At 43.9% G+C, this 20,531-nt stretch overlaps 3 protein-coding genes across 3 annotated transcripts; 2 read left to right on the top strand and 1 right to left on the bottom strand.

Annotated features, from left to right (window-relative positions):
* Nucleotides 1-4,276: 4,276 nt before the first annotated feature.
* On the bottom strand, nucleotides 4,277-5,128 carry LOC308146556 (troponin T, slow skeletal muscle-like; the record flags this gene model as incomplete). Its single annotated transcript, XM_080518442.1, has 1 exon — nucleotides 4,277-5,128. One exon carries the CDS (start codon nucleotides 5,126-5,128, stop codon nucleotides 4,277-4,279), a length of 852 nt encoding a protein of 283 aa, XP_080374568.1.
* Nucleotides 5,129-11,051: 5,923 nt separating this feature from the next.
* Nucleotides 11,052-13,208, top strand: LOC308146712 (centrosomal protein of 83 kDa-like; the record flags this gene model as incomplete). Its single annotated transcript, XM_080518615.1, has 1 exon — nucleotides 11,052-13,208. The coding sequence occupies one exon, from the start codon at nucleotides 11,052-11,054 to the stop codon at nucleotides 13,206-13,208; it is 2,157 nt and encodes a 718-aa protein (XP_080374741.1).
* Nucleotides 13,209-16,924: 3,716 nt separating this feature from the next.
* LOC308146251 (transcription termination factor 2, mitochondrial-like) lies at nucleotides 16,925-20,531 on the top strand. Its single transcript, XM_080517980.1, has 2 exons — nucleotides 16,925-16,944; nucleotides 18,574-20,531. The coding sequence occupies exon 2, from the start codon at nucleotides 18,594-18,596 to the stop codon at nucleotides 19,755-19,757; it is 1,164 nt and encodes a 387-aa protein (XP_080374106.1). The 5' UTR covers nucleotides 16,925-16,944; nucleotides 18,574-18,593; the 3' UTR covers nucleotides 19,758-20,531.

The following is a 20,531-nucleotide window of genomic DNA, read 5'->3' as shown; positions in this document are numbered from 1 at the left end:
ATGGATTCCAATACAGCGGGCTTAAACACACACACACACACACACACACACACACACACACACACACACACACACACACACACACACACACACACACACACACACACACACACACACACACCAATAAGCCATGACTTTATTCTTCAGCTGGCTGGAAGACAACGGTGGTTATCCAACAATAAAATATGAGCAAAGGCGCCAACTGGATCGGACTTGTTGGTCCATTCAATCCAAGAAATGCTCAATTCGATTGAAAAATGTGGAAGTCGGAGGTCAAATCAGCAACTGGAGCAGCAAAAGGAAGCACATGGTCTGCAACAATCCTTGGTGGGCCACCAGGGAGGGGGCAGGGGTCCACAGTGATGTCATCACCATCAAGGTCTCCCACCAGAACATTGGCCAAAGCATCACACTGCAGCCACCGACTCGCCCTCTTCGAGCACCTTGTTCTCACATTGTGAGATGAACTCTTTCCTTTTCTTGGACCACTTCTGACAGACACTGATTAAATCCAAATGAAGAAAGACGTCAGAGGAACTGACCACCTGTTGTTTGACCTGGAGCTTTGAGACGTGCTCAGAACGTTCTGGAAAAACATCATTGAAAGATCTCAAACTGATCAGAGGAGCTGTGGTCCTCAAGATTCTCTGGTCCATTTCAAAAACGTCCTTAAATCCTCCACCTCGCCCATATTTCTGTTTCTAACACATCAACTTACAACTGAAACCACTTGCTGCCATAATAAATCCCAGCAACATGCAGATGCCATGATAAAGAGCAACCTGCCGGTGGTCCTAATGTTGTGGCTGATCATTGGGATACCTTGCCGTAGTGCATGGTTGGTAGTAGATTGAGACGCTTTGAGGACAGATCATTCAATAGAAGTGAAATGTTAATTTGCACAAGCTGGTTTCTGTTCACACTCAGTTAACTTACAACCTGTAATTTGTCCTGTCTGCTTGTTCTCAAGACGACTCCTGTTAGAGCAGAACTAGAGCCGCTTGGTTCACTCAGATCTGTAACCCTTGGATGCACAACCTACCAGAACCTACACTCTTCCACAAGTGGGGTCCAAAATGACCCCAATTCAAATCAATGCGTTTTTGCAATATACTGGGTTGTTTTCTTCAAAATCTTTAAAACAAAGAGTTGTAATATTTTCATATTCTAGGTATTCCTCAAAAAACATGTTTGTGACATGAGGCCATTTGCATTGTTATTTATTTTTTTCATTAATTGTAAGAAATTGCAGTTTTTGTATCACTACCCCACTCTTGCACAAGTGGGGTAAAAAATGACCCCAAGCAGTTCCTATGGAATCTTCTATGAAACTTTAATTCTTAGCAACTCTGACAATCCTACTTACATATCTGATGTTGTCCCACACATCTGATGCAACTTTGACAAAAAATAAATAAAAATGCAAATGGCCTCATGTCACAAACATGCTTTATGAGGAATACCTGGAATATGAAGATATTACAACTTTTCATTTTAAAGATGTTGAAGAATAACAACACGTGGGCTCATTTTTGACCCCACGTGTGCATCTAAGGGTTAAGGACAACTTTTTTTTAACTGGAGATAAAAATGTATTCTTATCTAATAGGTATGGGAATCTAACGTGAATCTAATTTGATGTTTTCCATGTTTTCCAGGAGAGTCGTTTTCACGACGAGATGTTTGGTTCTGCCAAAATATCAACTTTTTATTTATCAAATATACTCTCCACCACAGCAAAGACATTTTAAGTTTGAATGTCAAGGTTATTATGGCTCTATTTTACCGGTGCGGCCCACTCAAGATGAAATTGAGCTGATTGTGGCTCCTGAGTTTGACAAGTCTGGTCGAATCCCTCAAGGATGCGGCTTCCAACACTCACATGCCACAAGTTGGTTTTCTAGCGCCCTCTAGTGGAGGCAGCCTCTCATTGTTCAACACTTCCATTCGACCCGAAGCAGGATCACATTTTCAAAATCCCAATACTTGTTGGCTTCCTGCCATTAGAATGCATTGGATTGTTAAAAAAAAAAAAACTCCTCTACAGTCACAACGTAATGCCTGCTTGTTTTGACAGATTCCTTTTTTTATTGCTTTAAAGAGTTGCAGGGAGAATATTACAGAGAGAAGTAATAGAACATCCTACACTGCCTGCTTATCAGCCCATCAATATATGTTCTGTTAAGGAGATAATAAAACATTTCCAACAAGGTGTGGGAGGAAGTACGAGCTCATCCAACCGCATCCTTTCATTATCAGGTATTGAAAACGTATGTTTTGCTTCCATTTTATACAAAGAAAAGAAGATGGAAAAGAATAAATAGACTTGTGCACTGCCATGCATTAATGCCTGCAAGCACCAATTTACTGTGAAGCCCCAATTTCACACAGGTAACAACAGAAAATACTATATTTATACATTCATAATGTAAACTTACACTGTTTTCTATTAGTTTATTGTTGTGTTATTGTGGATTTTTACTCTGAAGTGAACTTGTTTTGGGTGTTCAGTGCCAGTTGTGTTCATTTATAATTTCCTGAAGAAGCCTTCTCAATGCTTTAACTTACATTGTTTAACTGATGATCCAAACCATGATGTTTAACCGCAGGGGAAGGAACACCGACGATCATGAACAACAGCAAAGTTGATGTTTCCGTTAAAAGGGAAACTGTTATTTTACATTCATTATGTCAGCTAGTTGTTATTGGATGGACGATTTCACAATGATCAAAAGCCTATTGATGAATAATAAAACACACACAAAAATGTAATTGTTCTAGTGAATACTGATGATAGTTTCTCTTCAAATTATAATAATTATTCATTGAATAATAGTTTTTTTGGGCTTTAAAATGATTTGTTGATTCATCCAAGTAAAAAGGAATTGGTAATGCATGAGGTGACTATTTCCATTTCAAATTTCAATCAAATCATTCTTTTGAATCTTCACAGACTTTAAATATTTTTTAACATTGATTTGAATTCATTATATTGAGAACACGACTTACATTCTGAATTGAATTAATCTTTTTGAGGCTGATGTGTGACTTTATAATAGAGAAAATGTGTAATTCCTTATGAAAGGATGGGAGAATTCTGGTTTGAGGAAACTTTGAGGTACAACAACAAGAAATGTATGTGTCAAAAGATCTATTATCTATCTGTGTATTATAATATTTTCAAATGATGTTTTTTGCTACTTAAATAAAGTAATAATGCTATAATTTATTGAACTTTTGGAAAAGTTGTATTTATTAGTCAAATCATCTTTTATACAATCTTGGCAGATCAACAAGTTTTGATGTGTAAAGTGTCACGTCAGTATCAAATTATCGGTTGCTACACACCTAATTGATGCATTTATCTTAAAATTGTGGAATATTTGTGCAAAAGCAGCTGAACCCTTGCAAGTTATAGTTGCAGGATATCATAAGTTAGTACCTGGATGCACACAAAGTCAAATAAGCCATATTAAAAGTACTTTTGAACAAATAACAAAGTATTGACACACAGTTGTTCACAACATAATAAAGGCAACCTTTAACTTGAGAGTTAATCAGTTTTAAAGTAGTTTTTTTTTTTACAGGAGTGCTGACTTATTTTAGATTTTGGTGTCTTTAACTCTAAGTTGTTGTAAAAGGACGTTAATACAGTTAAAATGTTCAATTCACTTGTAGTTAGTTCTTTGTAAACGGTAAACATTGACAATAAATCTCCATGTGTGAGATTCTTCTTTCACTCCGCGACCTTCTTCAGGGGCCGCGACCTTCTGGTCAACATCTGAGTCTTTTATGCTAAAAACACTTCGAAGCTGAAGTGTGAGGAGACTGAATTAGAGGCGCCAACGTTCAGCTGTGCAGCACCTGTTTGACTTCCTCACCCCTCAACACACTGTTACACCCAAATAAAGAACGTTTCTGATCGACCCTTGTCTCAGGCTCGCACGTCTCAAATGGATAAACGGAGACACGTTGAATTCTTACTCACAGTGACACAAATCTCAATTTATTTGGAAAAAAAACGAGGAAACACAAGAGTGAAAAATTCTACATAATAAGTGAAGCTGAACAGCTTTTAGAGAAGATTTAGGTTTAAAACAAAATACAAAGCTCGAAGAGAACGAGAATTCAAACCTGACAAACTTAAACTGAATGATTGGGAATACAGTTAATCTCACTAGGGGAATAATCTATAATCTAGTCCCTGAAAGCTTTCGTCATGAGAATAGGAAATAAGCGTTAAATCGTCCAGCTGTAATCCCAATGCCACCGACGCTCATTTGCAGGAGCCAGACTTGCCTTTGGCCCCGCGGGGGGTCTTGGAGGCCTTGGAGCCCCTCTGGTGGTCGCTGACTCGGTTCCGCAGCACGTAGATCTCGTACTTCTGCCTCTTGAGCTTCTCGGCCAGCTCGAACTTCTCGGCGTGCAGCTGATGGAGCCACTGCCAGAGTTCCTGCGCCTTCTCCGCCAGCTTCTCCTGGTTGAGGTGGTCGATGTTGAGCGGCTTCCTGCGCTCCATCAGCGCCTTCTTCTTCTCCTCGCGGGCCGTCAGCTTCTTGCCCTTCTTCTGGTCCACCTTCTGCAGGTAGCCGCCGAACGACTTGTTGGAGAAGATCTTCTTCTTCTTGGCCTCCTCCTCGGCGCGGAGCTTGGCCGCCTCCTCCTCGCGCCTCACCCGCTCCTCGGCCACCCGGGCCTGCCGCTCGCGCTCCTGCTCGGCCCGGACGCGCTGCTGCTCGGCCCGGTCGGAGCGGCGCCGCTCGATGCGGCTGCGCAGCTCCATCAGCTCCTCCTCCTCCTTCTGCCGGTTGGTGAAGTGCAGCTCGATCAGCGTCTGGAGGTCGTTGAAGTCCTTCTCCAGCCTCTTGCGGTGGAGGTCGTCGAAGTCCACCTTCTCGCCGTCGGGGAGCTTGGGAGGGGAGATGTTTGGCACGTACGTGGTCTTGGGACGAGGTTTGGACTCTCCTTCGTGCTCATGCTCCTCTCCCTTCTTCTTCTTCTCCTCCGCTTCCTCAACCTCTTCCTCCTCGTTCACATGTTGTTCTTCTCCCTCCTCCTCCTCATCCTCGTACTCCTCTTCATCCTCCTCCTCCTCGTACTCCTCCACAATGTCCTCAGTGTCTGACATGATGGCGCCTCACAGGGAGAAGAAGTGTCTGCCACACAGAAGGAGGGTTTTTAAAGGTTTGCCTCCGTCATGTGACCAGGCATCCACCACGCTGGAGACAGATGGAGTGCTCTATTTTCTCCTTCATCTAGTTTTGTCCGTCATCCCCTAACCCCCACCCCGCTCTCCTCCTGTCTAACGCGACCCTCCTCATTCCTTTGTAAGGACAAGATGAGAGACTATTTCAGAGGCACAACAGATGCACACACACACTTGTGCTCGCCAGTCCCATAAAGCCACAAGTAGTAACCTCCAGGAGAAATAATGTGTGGACCTTTAAAGAGATCAGGGAAGGAAACGCCAAACAATTCAAGGGGGATTAAAGAGAAATGTTCCACAACTTCTCCACAGTGTGGAGTTATGAGGCGCTTAAAAAACGTCCATGAACGAAGCACGTTTCAATCTCTTCAGCACGTCAGAGCCAGTGTCGACTATGATGACGGCAAGTTTTGCAGCTGGCATATTTTCCAGAACGAGACATCAGTCAGAGGAACGTTGAGCCCGGGTAGCACCACGAGGGATTCATTTAAAGTCCCAGTGAAGCGCGCTTTAACTTGTAATAATGCTGCACAAAACTCCACACTAATCCTTGAATTAGGATTGACCACATTTTATCCTCTGTCGGAATCTGTGGCGGCAGAAACTCTATGGTCCTATTTAAACAATAATCGGATATTAACAATACTTACATAGATTTTTAAGCATTTATAAACTTCCTATAGTGTTATGGTGGTTAGCGCCTCAAAGTAAAAATACCCTTGTTGGAGTCCAGGCCTTTCTGTGCTGAGTTTCCATGTTTGGTCGAGAAATGAACAATTCACGGGACACAGCTCTGGTGGACATCCTGCTGGCAGCATGCCAATAGAACACTCCCTTCAAAACCTCTGTGCTGTGTGATAAAACTGTGCAATAATCCTGCTGTCTCATCAGCACATTGATATGTCAAATCTGTGAGGTGGATGGATTATCTCGGCAAAGGAGACGCGCTCACGATCACACATTTAGACACATTTGTGAGAAATAGACCTTTTGTGAACATAGAAAAAGTCTTTGGTCTTTGAGTTCAGCTCAAGAACAATGTGAGCAAAAACGTGTTAATATTTAAAGTATATTGTCGTCTGCTTACACGTGTGAGTGTGGTTTCATTACAAAAACTAGAAGGGGCACTCGGTAGAAAACCTTCTTCAGTGGCACATTTGTCACCATGGAAACCAATGGATTATAAGCAATACACACCACTCCTTCCCTCATTTTTCATGGTCATTTGAATTGCTGAATTGTTTCCTATGTGCGCCCGGCTGTTGGAGAATGGAATGTGTCCACACAACGGAGTAAATATCTTACCTATCCATGAGCTGTTTAATCGTATGGTCCTTGGATGATGACGAATCATTGCTGAAGATTTCACGCCAGTCAGGTGAATAGTATCCAAGAAAAGTTGATAAACTACATACATACATACATACCAGTGGCGATTGCTTTAAGACTGCAAACTGTCTTTGTTTTAATCAACTTGTGACAAACCTGGTGTCTATTTTTGGTGTGTGTGTGTGTGTGTGTGTGTGTGTGTGTGTGTGTGTGTGTGTGTGTGTGTGTGTGTGTGTGTGTGTGTGTGTGTGTGTGTGTGTGTGTGTGTGTGTGTGTGTGTGTGTGTGTGTGTGTGTGTGTGTGAATGTATACATTTTCTGTCTTTTACAATCACATTTTAGATTGGGTTTTTTTTGTTTCATTTCAATCTCCTGTCTTTTTGTGCTCTTGAAGTTATTTTAGGCCTTGTTTACACGACAACACTTTCAAGTGGATACGAAACGTCATTGTGCTTTAGTTTCAGAAAAGTTTGGCATCTCCACAGCAATGTTTTGAAACTGATGTCCATTATCATGGAAGCACTAAAAATTATTAGTTTAAATGTATTTTATTATTGCACTTTCTTTCTCTCTATCTCTCTCTCTCTCTCTCTTGCAGATTTCCTCCAACTCACTTGTAATTGCATCACCTTGGTCTTTCAGTACAGAACCTATGGCAACCATGAAACCAGCAGCTTGGCCTCTAAAGAGTCAGTTTGCTTCTTAATTTGTTAAGATTAAAATTTTTAATGACCTTGTTTCACTGTATTTCCCTTGTAAAGCTCAGAATCTGGCTTCAAACTGCACGGATGAGGAAGATAGTGATCTGGTGAAATTCCTCCATCATGTGACGCAAACATCCTTGCTAAAAGCTAAAGCTAAAGCTAAAAGCTAAAGCTAAAGCTAAAAGCTAAAAGCTAAAGCAAAAAGCTAAAAACTCAAAGCTAAAAACTCAAAGCTAAAGACTAAAAGCTAAAAACTCAAAGCTAAAAACTCAAAGCTAAAAACTCAAAGCTAAAGACTAAAAGCTAAAAACTCAAAGCTAAAAACTCAAAGCTAAAGACTAAAAGCTAAAAACTCAAAGCTAAAAACTCAAAGCTAAAGACTAAAAGCTAAAAACTCAAAGCTAAAGACTAAAAGCTAAAAACTCAAAGCTAAAAACTAAAGCTTCACAGAAACTTATGGTTGCAGAATCAGCTGCGATTCTCGTGGCTCCGTTCAAACGGCGGAGCTGGAAAAGTTGTGGTGACGTGAAGATAAAATAACATTTCATCAATAGAAACAGGTTTTCAGTCAGTGTCCAGACTTTTATTTTTATTTGTTTAAATTAAAGATTTAATTGTAAGTATAGTTTAATGTGGTTCCTTGTTTTAATCCTCTGGATGGAAATTATCTGAACAAACTTCCTACCGTTTGTTTTTCATTATTAGAAGTGAGAAATGGTTGATTTTTAGATGGACATCATTTTTATAGAAGAAACTATTAAGCATTCCTCCACTGCCTCCTGAACATGACTCTACTTGCGATGATAATAAAACGATAAACGATGATAATAAACCGAATGCTTCAGATTAGAAACACGGTCATTGATGATTCCCGGTTACATAACCACCTTTCTGGTGAAAGTTCATCGTTTTTGTGTTTTCCTAATTTCACGGAAACCTTCTGGTGCAAAATACAGACAAACTGAAAGACATGCCCAATAAAGCTTTGAATGAGAAGAAAGTTTTCCAACATCTCTTAAAAGTACACTTCAGTGTGTGTCGTGACTATTTGAAGAGGAGAAAACGTTCCAGGTGGAAGACAGTTTGCTTGAAAGTCTGACTTCAAAATTTTAAATCAAGAAAGAAAGAAGGCAGAATGTGAGGTTTGGTGTGGCTGTGATGAAGTGTGACTGGCTTCAGGGACAAAGTACGAACAATATTTGTGTGTGCGCTTTTAACAATAAAACAAAAGCAAGCTGACAAGACTGAAGATCAAAAATATTGACCGGTGCTGGATTATAATCGCTGTGGAAACACAAACAATGAAACCAATGTATCATTTCCAACAGCAGCTCACTTGTAGAAGTGTTGGTGTGCGTGATTTCATCCAAAGAATTATATATTTAATTATAACTTCTGTCAGAGATGACATGCTGCGATAAAGCTCGGAAAGACAGAAAGGCAAATCTTATCTAAAAAGTGTCAAACTTCATTAAAATGTAGTTAAAACAACTAAATAATCAACCAAGTTCAAGTTTATTTTGAACCTTGTTTTTCTTATTTACTACTGTGACTTTTTACAAGAACCCAGAGTTTGTGACCCGAAGTAGGAAAAGCACATTTTGGCACAACTGAAGAGACACAACATTAAAAAAAACAAAAAACAAAGCTGTTGTATGTACATGTGGTGATGCCTAAAAGTCCATCACCTTGGTCTGTACAGGAATTTACACACGTGGGATGGTTTGGTCAGCCAGAACTCCTGATACTGGTGTGGACGGGAGCTGAACAGAGGAAACGTTTCCAAAGCACATCAAGAAATAATCGCTGTGTGATGGAGGTGGCTGCTGAGAAAACAACAGTTTGTACACGATAGAAATAAATAAGAGAAAACAAGTGTCTTGAAAAGACTTTGGTTCAGATTTCCTGTAAAGTCGCTTTTTCAGCTCAGATGTTTTCACCTGCAAATCTGTGGAAGCTGCTTTTTGTTTTTTTTCACAGCAAATAAATAAAAGAGCTTTTGGAGTCAGACCGAAGTGAGTGTGGAGCGACGTCTCACTGAACGAGCATCAGGAGCGGCCTCTTCTTGTAGAATCCGTTCAGACGGCCCCGTTTACATGAAATAAAGTGATGGGATTGGTTTAGATATTTAGGTACTAGGAATATGGTTCAACGGCCTGCAGGTCGGCCTCAGTTCTCCTTACGCTCATTGGATGGCCGTAGCTAACAGCCAATCAGAATGGTTACACCAGTGGGGGGGGGGGTTTCCACAAACCTCCGTGTGGCGCTTGTGAAGCTTAATCAGACATGCAGCAGACGGTGTGCCAGACACAGGAGTGGGATCAGAGACTGTAGGACCATTCCTCACCTTGGGTCGACAACAAGTTGTCCCGGCTGAAGTGAGGGAACTTTGGTCTACCAGAGGTAAACGCCAGCGTCTGTGTTGTGCTCTGCTCCCCGTCTCTCTGGTTCAGTGTGTTGTAACTAGCCACTGCTACACTTAAAGATTGTGCTTATTTCTTCATGAAACAGACTGTGGTCTGGGTCCTCAGATTATATCAGTGATTCAGGAAGTGAGAGAAAAGAGGACCAGGGAGTGTGGACCACCTGGAGAGAGAGACTGTGCCTGCTGAAGCTCCTAACCAGTGTTGACAGCTACTTGAAAAATAATGAATCTAATTACTAGTTACTCCTTTAAAACATAACTTAGATACTTTTCAGACTACTTGTTTTGCAAAGTAAATAAGTTACATTACAAGTTGCTTTTTTAGTTACTTTCAACACCCGCGACACCCCCCATCGTCTGAACATAAAAATTACAACTGATTTTACCAAAAACTCTGCTGATCCCTGCCTCAGGCACCTGCTGGTACATATTTAACCTTTGACCTTCATTCTTTGTTGTATTTATATCCGACTCATGTTTTTATTATCATATTTTTTCTATTACTGGTATTTATTTACCTAGAGATGTAGTTGTAGTCTGTTGTTGCACTATTTATTTATTTGCTCTGACTGCTCTATGCAAATTTAATTGCCCCCCTCCAGGACAAATAAAGTCTTTCATTGATTGATTGATTGGGGCTTATTGCAATGTTAAGGTTAGTTGATGACAATAGTTGGTTCCTATTCTTTTGTGTTACCTAAACGCACCGTTAGAGCAAGCTGGCCTGCTGACAGTGGAGAAGGGGGCGGGTCGAGTAAGCGTGCAGTGTCTGCATGCGCTGTGTCAGTTTGTCTTGCGACTCTACAATAGTAACACAGTGACTTGGACAAGTAGCTTTAATCTGATTACTGGTTTGGAAATATTAACATGCTAGATTACTGGTTATTGTAAAAAGTAGTCATTAGAGAATAAGATATTACTAATTAACACATTAATGACATCACTGCCCATGCCTTTGATCTGATACTGGCCTTGAGATGAAAGGGCAAGTGTCACATCACTGCCCATGCCTTTGATCTGACACTGGCCTTGAGATGAAAGGACAAGTGTCACATCATTGCCCATGCCTTTGATCTGACACTTATGAGAACATATCAAAGGACAAGTGTCAGATCAAAGACAGATCAGTTTAGTGAACTCCTCTTCTCGCAGTGTGCTCTCCAATAGGCTTCAGAACATTGTTCCTGTAGACGAGACAGACGCTGCTCTATGACCTGCGTGTGACCTGAATTTGGAGATTGTAGCCGAGTTTTAAATATTTGAAATTGTTTGAACTTTTTAAAATATTTAAACTTTTCTTCCCCACCACTGTATTCTTTGCACGTGGTTTTCTTTGTTTATGCTGGGTAACCAGTGAAGTGGCCAATTTTCTTTAGCTGTATCAAGAAATGGATCCAAAGCTGTGTGAACGTGAGTTGACCTCTTCCACCCTGGGCCAGTCGCTGCCACTCCTCCCAGACCTGGAGTCTGGGATAGGGAAGTCTGCAGCCATGCTGGGGCTGTCTGCAGGAATAGAGGGAGCAATGCTCCAACTGCAGAATTTGCATATTGAAGAGCAGAAGAACAGCAAAAAGCACAGGACCAACTTCCAGACGCTGGAGGCTGAACATACCATTCTGCAGGAGGAGTTCGCCCGGACACAGGGCGAGTTGAGGCGCCTGCTGAGCGACAAACAGGCTCAGCAGGAGAAATTTCAGCTGCTGCTGACCGAGCAGCGAGACAACCTGTTGGATAAAAACAGGGAGCTGGAGGAGCTCCGGCGGCAGGTGATGACGCCGCAGCGGCTGGAGCTACTCAGAGCTGAGATGCAGCAGGAGATGGAGGCTCCAGTCAGGGAGCAGTTCGACCAGCTGGAGGAGGAGATGGAAAAGTACAGGTCCGAGTACTACAAGCTGCGGTACGAGAACAACCTCCTCCAGTCCCAGATGGAGGACCAGAGGCAGGAAAGTGCTCTCATCCTGGAGACGACGAGGAGCCGCTACGAGGCCGAGCTCTGTTATGTGAAGAAGGAGCAGGAGGACCTGGTGGCTCAGTACCGGGGGTCGGAGGCCCAGCGCGACGGGAAGCGAATGGAGACCCTGCTGGGGGAGAGAGTGCAGCTCCACCTGCGGGTGAAGGGCCTGGAGGCAGAGGCGGCCGAGCTACGAGCTCAGAAGAACAACTTGGGTCAGCGGGCCGAAAGCGACCTGCGCCTCCAGACCCGGCAGCTGAGCGAGGCCCAGGCCCTGCTGAAGATGATGGAGGCGGAGCGTCAGTCGCTGCAACAGGAGCTGGAGCGGACGGGGAGCGAGCTTCACCTGAGCCACGAGCAGAACGGCCAGCTCACCGGGAAACTGCACCGAGCCGAGCGGGAGGTCAACTCGCTCACATTTCAGATCCAGAGCCTGAAGCATTCCCATCAACAGGAGATCGCCAGTGTGAAGCTGGAGTGTGCTCGCTCTAAAGAGGAGCTAGAGAGAGAGCGTGTCAGACTGCAGAACCACATCGATGGTCTGCAGGACGATGTGGAGGTCCTGGAAACAACTCTGAAACGACACAAGGAAGTTCTTGTGGAAAAAGAGAGGGCACTGGTGAGGACGGTGCAGAGCGCCCAGCGGGACGCGGTCTGCACAACTGTAGCTCTCCATGAAGAAAAGTTGATGTTGGAGACCCGTCTTGCTGAACTGGAACAGCAGAGGGTGCAGGAGGACGCTTCAGATTACGCCCAAAAGGAGGAGAGGGAGGAGCGTCTCAGAAAAGCCCTGCAAGGTGAAGAATCCGCCCACAGAGAAGTGCAGCACCTGAGGAACAAACTCCATCAGCAGAGCTCTCAGCTTGACGAGCTGGAAGGACAAAGAGCAGAGATTACAGGCCTACAGCTGCAGAAGCAGGAGCTCAGCATCCAGGTGGCGACGCTGTCACATTCCCAGAGTGGCCTGATGGAGACAAACCAGCGTTTGAAGGAGGCTCTGAGGACGGCCCAAGCTCAGACGGAGAAGAACCAGCACGAGGCCGAGAGGCTGCTGGAGGAGCGTCGGGTCGACTGGCTGGAGGACAAACACAAGGTGCAGGAGCACGACGCCGAGCTGCAGCAGAAATACTCTCGGCTTAAAGAGAAGCTGCAGAGGGCGGCGGCGGCTCAAAAGAAGAGAAAAACACTGACTGAGAACACAGAGAAACGACTGCAGGATAAAATCCAGCTGCTGGAGGCAAAGGTCGAGGAGCTGGAACTGGAGGCCGCTTTAGCCCAAAAACGCTTGTCGTCCTCAGGAGAACCAGCGCTGCTGAAGAGGCAGTTGAAGAAGCTGCAGCAGCGACACAATGAGTTTCAATGTCTCCTCCTGAGCGGCCAGTGTCCAGTCAGCTTAGGCCCCGCCCCCCTGACCTCCTCGCACAACCCGTTGGTCGTCTTCGGGCCGGGGGGGCTGTCGTCTACCGGCACAGAGGAGCTGTCGGTGCTTCGCCAGCGGCTGGATAATGTGGAAAGTGCTCAGCAGCAGCAGCTGCAGAAGCTGGGATCTCTGGATCAGAGGGATCGGGGCCTGACGGCTCAGCCTGACCTCTGACCTCTACCCTGCATCGACATTACGAGACAGGCTGACACTGCTGGTAAATAGAAACATTATTCATTGGCATAATTCCTTAAATATGGAGAGAAAACTTTTTGTTTTTAACACCTGCATCACCTTTGTCTGTACAGGAATTTACACACGTGGGATGGTTTGGTCAGCCAGAACTCCTGATACTGGTGTGGAAGGGAGCTCCTAGAGAAACACACCCAGAGTACATACAAATAAATACCAATCTTAACCAAAAGTTACTATTTACCATGATTGTTGAGGGGGTTGATTATGTTTCAGTCTTTGAAAACTACTGCAAAAGCCAAAGTTAAAATTTTGAAGTAATGTAATTGAACTGGGCACAAAGTTGCCAGGGAAATGATCAATGGCTCTATTAAAACCACCTGCTTGACATTTATTTGCATTACAAATGTCAATATTAAGCACCGGCAGCTATGCATGTGCCACAAGTGGCAATGAAGCAGCACAGACGTCAGAGAAGCGTTTCACTGAGAACAATGACATCCAAGAAGAGCTTTGCTGCTCCGCCTCGTCTCCACTTTGGAATGTAATTAAAACATTCTTGCTATTTGAGGCTCTTGTTGCTCTCAGCTCTCACTGGATTAAAGCATCACGGATCCTATGCGGCTTCATGTAAGAATGTGCTCTCCCGGGTCTTGAGTTATCAGATGGAAAAGGACAAAGTCAGTGTTTAGAGGATGGGTGAAGTGACGGAGAGAGACAGGCGCTCTGAGGGAATCCCCAGCAATTCGTTGCTCCTCAGTTCGAGGCTCCTGACGCTCCTGGTGGCCGATCACTCGTGATTATCTCCACTTCACTCGTATCACGAACCTACTGGGGGTGACGACTTGCTAATCGTGGCCTGGGAGGACCACAAAACAAGTCTGGCCCCAGAGTGGACTGGAACATGCCTGTGTGCAACATGAAGACGGCAGGTGGCTCCGGGATGATGGAGCCAAGCTGAGTTGGTGGTGGCAGGGGACAACTGCGTCCATCAGCGGACAAAAACAACAAATGAGGAGGCTATGAATAGCTACTGCAGTTTAACACAGTTTAACGTGAACAGATGAAGGCACACCGTCCGACTGCTGGCAGCTCAGAGACAATGGAGGAGAAAAGGAAACCACATCCTGAAGAGGTGGAGCGAACCATACTGGAATAATGGACAACAATATACCTGCTTGCTCATGTGGACATGTTGGGCTTTTCTATTTTCTCTGTTAACCTCTGTTAAATACAACTGTATTGTATTTAAAAATGTTTTTTTAATTAAAGAATAAACAAATAAAATAAAAGGAATAATGATAAACAGAGTGATCACATTCTGACTATGATTTCACAAGTTCTAACATATTCTGGTGTAGCATTAAGAATCCCTTTGAAAATCTAATAACTGCATCATAGTCCATAAAAAGAACTTCTTAAAAAATAAACTATTATATTGTAGGTTTTGTACAGTTTATTCACAGATTCAAGATGTTTTAATTTGTCATTTGTACACATAAGCTGACAGTTTGGCAGAATAGTCACATTCATTCATTAAGGGTACTTCACAGCACTCTCTTTATTAATGTCATACATTTGTGTCTGTTTAATTACATTATTGGCTTCATTATAATCAAGTGGCCAAAGTTATTACACTATTGGCCTTTAATATGTTACGAGTTCTACTGAAGTGTAATTCAGACATGTTGAGGATTTCAATGCACACAAAACAAAAGTTGGTGTTCTTTCAAGACATCAGCAGTTGTCCTCTGTAGTTCCAATAATCTCTTGTGGTTCATACTGTGCAGTACAGTTTGGATTCACCTGGAATTATATTTTCCAAAGACACTTCAGGAGGGTCGCAGAGACTATTTCAGAGAGTTTCAAGTGAAATACTCGGAAAATTGCGTAAAATATTAACCGGACCAAAATAATAATAAGAATAAGAATAAGAATAGTAATAATAATGATAGATAAATGAATAAACGAATAAATGAATAAATAAATAAATAAAGTCTACTATGCGAGAAAAAACAGAATCCCCAGTCTAAGCCACTGGTTTGAGAATTCTCACCAGAAAACAAGTGTGTGCATTCTACCCTGCACACACATCGACCTCTTGTGGTTAATATTGTGCAGCACAGTTTGATTTGTACAGGGGTCAGTGTTACAGATGTGAAGAAACCAGTCTTGATAATATAAGAATTAAATATACAAATATGACATTGAATAGATAAATTCTACCCACAAAAGACATTTGAACAACCCTCAGTTCTAAGTTTTGAAGAATAAATGAATAAATGCACCATTAATAGGTAAATAGCTGAAGATAGAACTTGCAAGATTACAACATTCTTCAGATTTGGTTCAAAGTAATGCAAATTGCATTTAAGATTAATAAAAAGTTTCTTACAGGCACCAAAAGCTTTAAAGGAAATGCAAGGATGTAATTCTGTTATTTTGGATCAAACTGTGCAGAAGGGTTGATTTAACAGGATGTGATCATTTACTAATTTGAAAATGATGCCATCACTAATTACTAACCATTACATTACTAACCATCAAATTAATTAATGCATTATGCAAGACATGTTTATATTGTTGATATTTGTGCCGATTAATTAATAAACAGCCCTGAACTCAATTAAAAATATTGCCTAAATAGAATGATGCAGGCTTCAGCTGTGTCTTTGTGTAATGGAAGTTTATGATGACTCATCAGAGACTTTGTGGAGAAGATGGCCTGTGGTGTCCTGGACAATAATGCATTCAACCTGCAGGCCATTGCTCATGTCTCATTTTCTCTTTATGAGCTATACTTACAGGCTTTTTGTTTTCTGATGATTCAGCAGTTAGAGGAGGAGCCCACAAAGGAGCCCTTTGTGGACTGTTGCAAACCTTAATCACAGCTACACAGTTTTACATACATACATACATACATACATACATACATACATACATACATACATACATACATACATACAAAATTACAAAAACAGTTTGCCTCGTATATTTTAAGATGTTTAAATTGCAAGAACAAGCTCAACGTTAAAATAAATTAGTTGGGGTACATATTTTAACATTAGATCAGCTCAGATCAGATCACAGTAGATTAGCTCAACTGAAATGGTCAATTAATCCTCATTCCGTTTTACATTTATTGTTTGAAATGTATGTATTTAAATTGAGCCTCTATAGAAAAATAAAGTTAGTACAGCTGTCATTTGTTGCCAATAAATAAATAAATAAATAAATAAATAAATAAATAAATAAATAAATAAATAAATAAATAAATAAATAAATACGGCTTGATCTGCGCCACACAAGCTGTCGCCCGGTCCAATATGGCGGAAACTTTAACGTTGCAAGTAAAACGTGCCCAATGTGTCATACCTTCATCTGATATTAATTCACCGCTATATAAGAATACAGTTATAAAGTCATGCTCTGTCATTTTACGACTCAAAACTGGGAGGAAAATGATAATTAGAGAACGTTGCCCGGTCCAACATGGCGAGCCAAGGCGGCGTCCGTGTGTGGATACTTCCTGACATGAGCCCGGCCTCTGCTTGTGATTGGTTGTGACGGGTATCCAACCCCTCCTCCTTACAAAGAGCTGTCACGTGCCTCTCATGCGTTCCGCTGCGCGACTCCGCCCACCGCTCCTCCTCTGTGTTATGAAAGCGGCAGGGTGGGCGGAGCCAACTCTGTCCTCTGATCGCAGGCTGAGAAGAAGGTAAATTCAATCCCCGTAATACTCCATTCTGTTCATTTTAACGCGTAAACAACACTTCTCTTTGTGCCTTTTCTTCCAGCTACTAATCCCTCCATTGTGTCCGTCTCGTGGCCGCTCGTGGCCGTTTGTAATAGTACATATCCTATAGATCATATATAGTACATGCATGTACTGCCAGCAGGACATAGTGTTCCCTCTGTGTATAGAACAACTTCTCTATAACCATGTACATACAACACAAACCCCCCACACATTCATTCACATGTTGTATATATGTCTCGTTAAATTTTCTGGATTACTGAGAATCTTAAAGTAGCTCAGGAACATTAATATATATCCATTGATGTGCAGTTTAAGCAAAAGTTCCCCTAAAATGATGTTTTGAATCATAAAGGACACAGATTTTGTTGTGCATTTGTTCTTAACATGCAGGTTGAACATCTTGAGGTCAAAGGAGGACGTGAAATTAACTCTTTTGCTCACATTTGCCCCCAAATTAGCCAAAATTATCACGGGTATCGTTATTTATAAAGCTTAATTTTCGATGAAGAATAATTTTCACTTTAGATGCAGCCACTGCACAGCCCCGCAGCAAGTCTTCACAGTGTCAGATGTGGGATTTGAACCTGTAACCTTCCTGACACTGCTTGCTTGTCTAATCTCTAATCCATGACTCCCTTTATCATAAAGTTGGAGATTTATCCACATTGGACGGCTGATTGGAGGAGTCTGATGTAATAAATGTGTTTGATGGAAGCTTGAGGTTGGATTTCTTTCAGCATTTTTTGGATATTTTGAGGCTCAAACAATTGTTTTAAGAATTATTTTTACACCAAACTTACAGCTGTTTTGTTACATCCAGATGTAAATAAATAGCTTCCTCCACTAACTGATTATAGAGAATCTTCCTCCTCTAACATCCAGATTATAGAGCATCTTCTGCCTCTAACATCAGATTATAGAACAGCTTCCTCCTCTAACATCAGATTATAGAGTATCTTCCTCCTGTAACATCAGAATATAGAGCATCTTCCTCCTCTAATCCAGATTATAGAGCATCTTCCTCCTCTAACATCAGATTATAGAGCATCTTCCTCCTCTAATCCAGATTATAGAGCATCTTCCTCCTGTAACATCAGATTATAGAGCATCTTCCTCCTCTAATCCAGATTATAGAGCATCTTCCTCCTCTAATCCAGATTATAGAGTATCTTCCTCCTGTAACATCAGATTATAGAGCATCTTCCTCCTCTAACATCAGATTATAGAGCATCTTCCTCCTCTAACATCAGACTATAGAGCATCTTCCTCCTCTAACATCAAATTTTAGAGCATCGTCCTCCTCTAACATCAGATTATAGAGCATCTTCCTCCTCTAACGTCAGATTATAGAGCATCTTCTTCCTCTAACATCAGATTATAGAGCATCTTCCTCCTCTAACTGATGTAACATCCATATGTCAGTAACTTTCAGTGATATGAACAGGCAGTAGTGAGTACAAAACCATTCCAAGTGGGAAATTAATGGATTTATTCAAATGATTTGAGAAATCCCATCAAATAATCCATACTTGTGATCACAGGACGACAGTGGACAGGTTTTCCTGATTCCCTCTGTTCTGCTCACAGATCCACTCCAGACGTCCACCATGCTGCGCGTCACCACCGCCTCCTTGTGCGCCTCCTGCCAGAGGATGAGGCTGCTGCTCCCCCCCTCCTCCGCCTCCTCCTCCTCCTCCTCCTCCTCCTCCTCCTCAGTGGCCTCTCCGGTCAGAAGACTGGAGAACCGGCGCACTGTGGACGCCCTCTACCAGCTCTCGGTGGACATTCGGAAAGTGAGGAAGTTCAAGGGCTGGGTTCTGTCCGAGGGCTCTGCGTACGTGTCCGAGACCGCCGACCTGCTGCGGGACATGGGAGCCGACGCCACGGCCATCGCCCGCATCCTGGAGGACCACCCCGAGGCCGTGCTGTGCCAGCCCGGGGACGTGGCGGCGCAGCGGGACCTCTGGGTGTCCGTGTGTCCCAACAGGCGCGAGCTGATGGGAATCATCGAGAAGTTCCCCGCCTCGTTCTTCACCACCAGCCACCACGGGAACCAGCGGGCCAACATCCTGTACCTCCAGGGCCTCTGCCTCAACAAGAGGATCATCAGCCGGCTGATGGCCAGCGCCCCCCAGAGCTTCAGCCGCCCCGTGGAGCGCAACAAGGAGGTCATCCACACGCTGCGGGAGATCTACCTGGACCTGGGCGGGGACGAGGGGAACCTGCGGGTGTGGCTGCAGAAGCTGCTCAGCCAGAACCCGTACGTCCTCCTGCGGCCCGCCGAGGCCTGGCGGGACAGCCTGGGCTTCCTGTGGGAGCAGGGCTTCACCACGGAGGAGCTGCTCCGCCTGGTGTCCAGCCTCAGGGCGTCGGTGGCCGAGCTGCGGCCCGAGTCCATGCGGCAGGCGCTGGCCTACGTGGAGGGCGTCCTCTCCTGCTCCGGGGACGAACTCAGGCGGGTGGTGATCCGCTGCCCCGCCGTCCTGTACTACTCCCTGCCCACCCTGATGGGCCGCTTCCAGGGGCTGCTGGACGCCGGGGTGAGCGCGGAGCAGGTGAGGGAGTCCCCCGACGTGCTGGAGCTCACCACGCAGATCGTGCTCTACCGCATCCACAAGCTGGCCTCGTACGGCTACGACGTGCGCTCCGGCTCGCTGGACGTCATCGCGGGGACCAAGAAGGACTTCGAGATGAGCCACGGGAAGCTGCGGCTGCGGCGGCAGCGGCCGCTCTTCAACCCCGTCGCCCCGCTCAGGTCGGCGGAGGAGTGACGGTCGGGACGGCGATGAGGTCAACACACTGGAACGTGATCGAGTTTCACAATAACGATCTGCAATGCAATAAATCTAACGCCGCACTTTCTCTCGGCCCTAATTGAAGCCAGCTGGGACTTTACACAATGATGCGTGAACTCATGCGGAGGGAGAACATGCAAACAGGACAGCGACGCTCAGAACCAATGAAAACACAAAACTGCTTTTCTGAAACGCATGCACGCCACGGCTGTAGTAAAAATAGTACGTCTGCACACAGCAATGGCGGCTTCCTTCGCGTCATGACTCTCAGTCCATATTCTGCTGGGACTCAGGAGTTTTATAGTTGAAAACCAAAAAAAACGACGCATTTTCTCTTGTAATGTCGCATAAACGAGGCGTCAGACTCAAGGAATTGGAAAAAAGTACCTTTGTTTTAACACCAGAGTCTCTTTTACATCAGGGCGGCGGTCGTCTCCCAGTCAGGAGGTTGTAGGTTCGGATTCCACATGTGTCCTTGGGCAAGACGCTTGAACCCCCAAATCCATTGCGATGGACGGACGAGGCACCGAGCAGTTGAAAAAGAAAACGTTTTCAATTCAAACACGTTTCCTGCCTTCGTTCAGAATCGTTCTGATGTTATTAGATTGTGAAGGAGGCCGTTTGAACGACGCCACCGCCGCCGCCGTCTTCTTGACCCACTTCAACACCAAGCCGATGACGACTCCTCCGCCAACGTGCTTTCAGATAGGAACTCTATTTTATATGGCAGACGTGAAAATTACTGTATTG

This window comes from Blennius ocellaris (genome assembly GCF_963422515.1).
Source record: "Blennius ocellaris genome assembly, chromosome: 22".
NCBI classification, from domain to species: domain Eukaryota; kingdom Metazoa; phylum Chordata; class Actinopteri; order Blenniiformes; family Blenniidae; genus Blennius; species Blennius ocellaris.
Note: the sequence above shows the minus strand (reverse complement) of the source record. Positions and strands in the feature narration are given on the sequence as shown.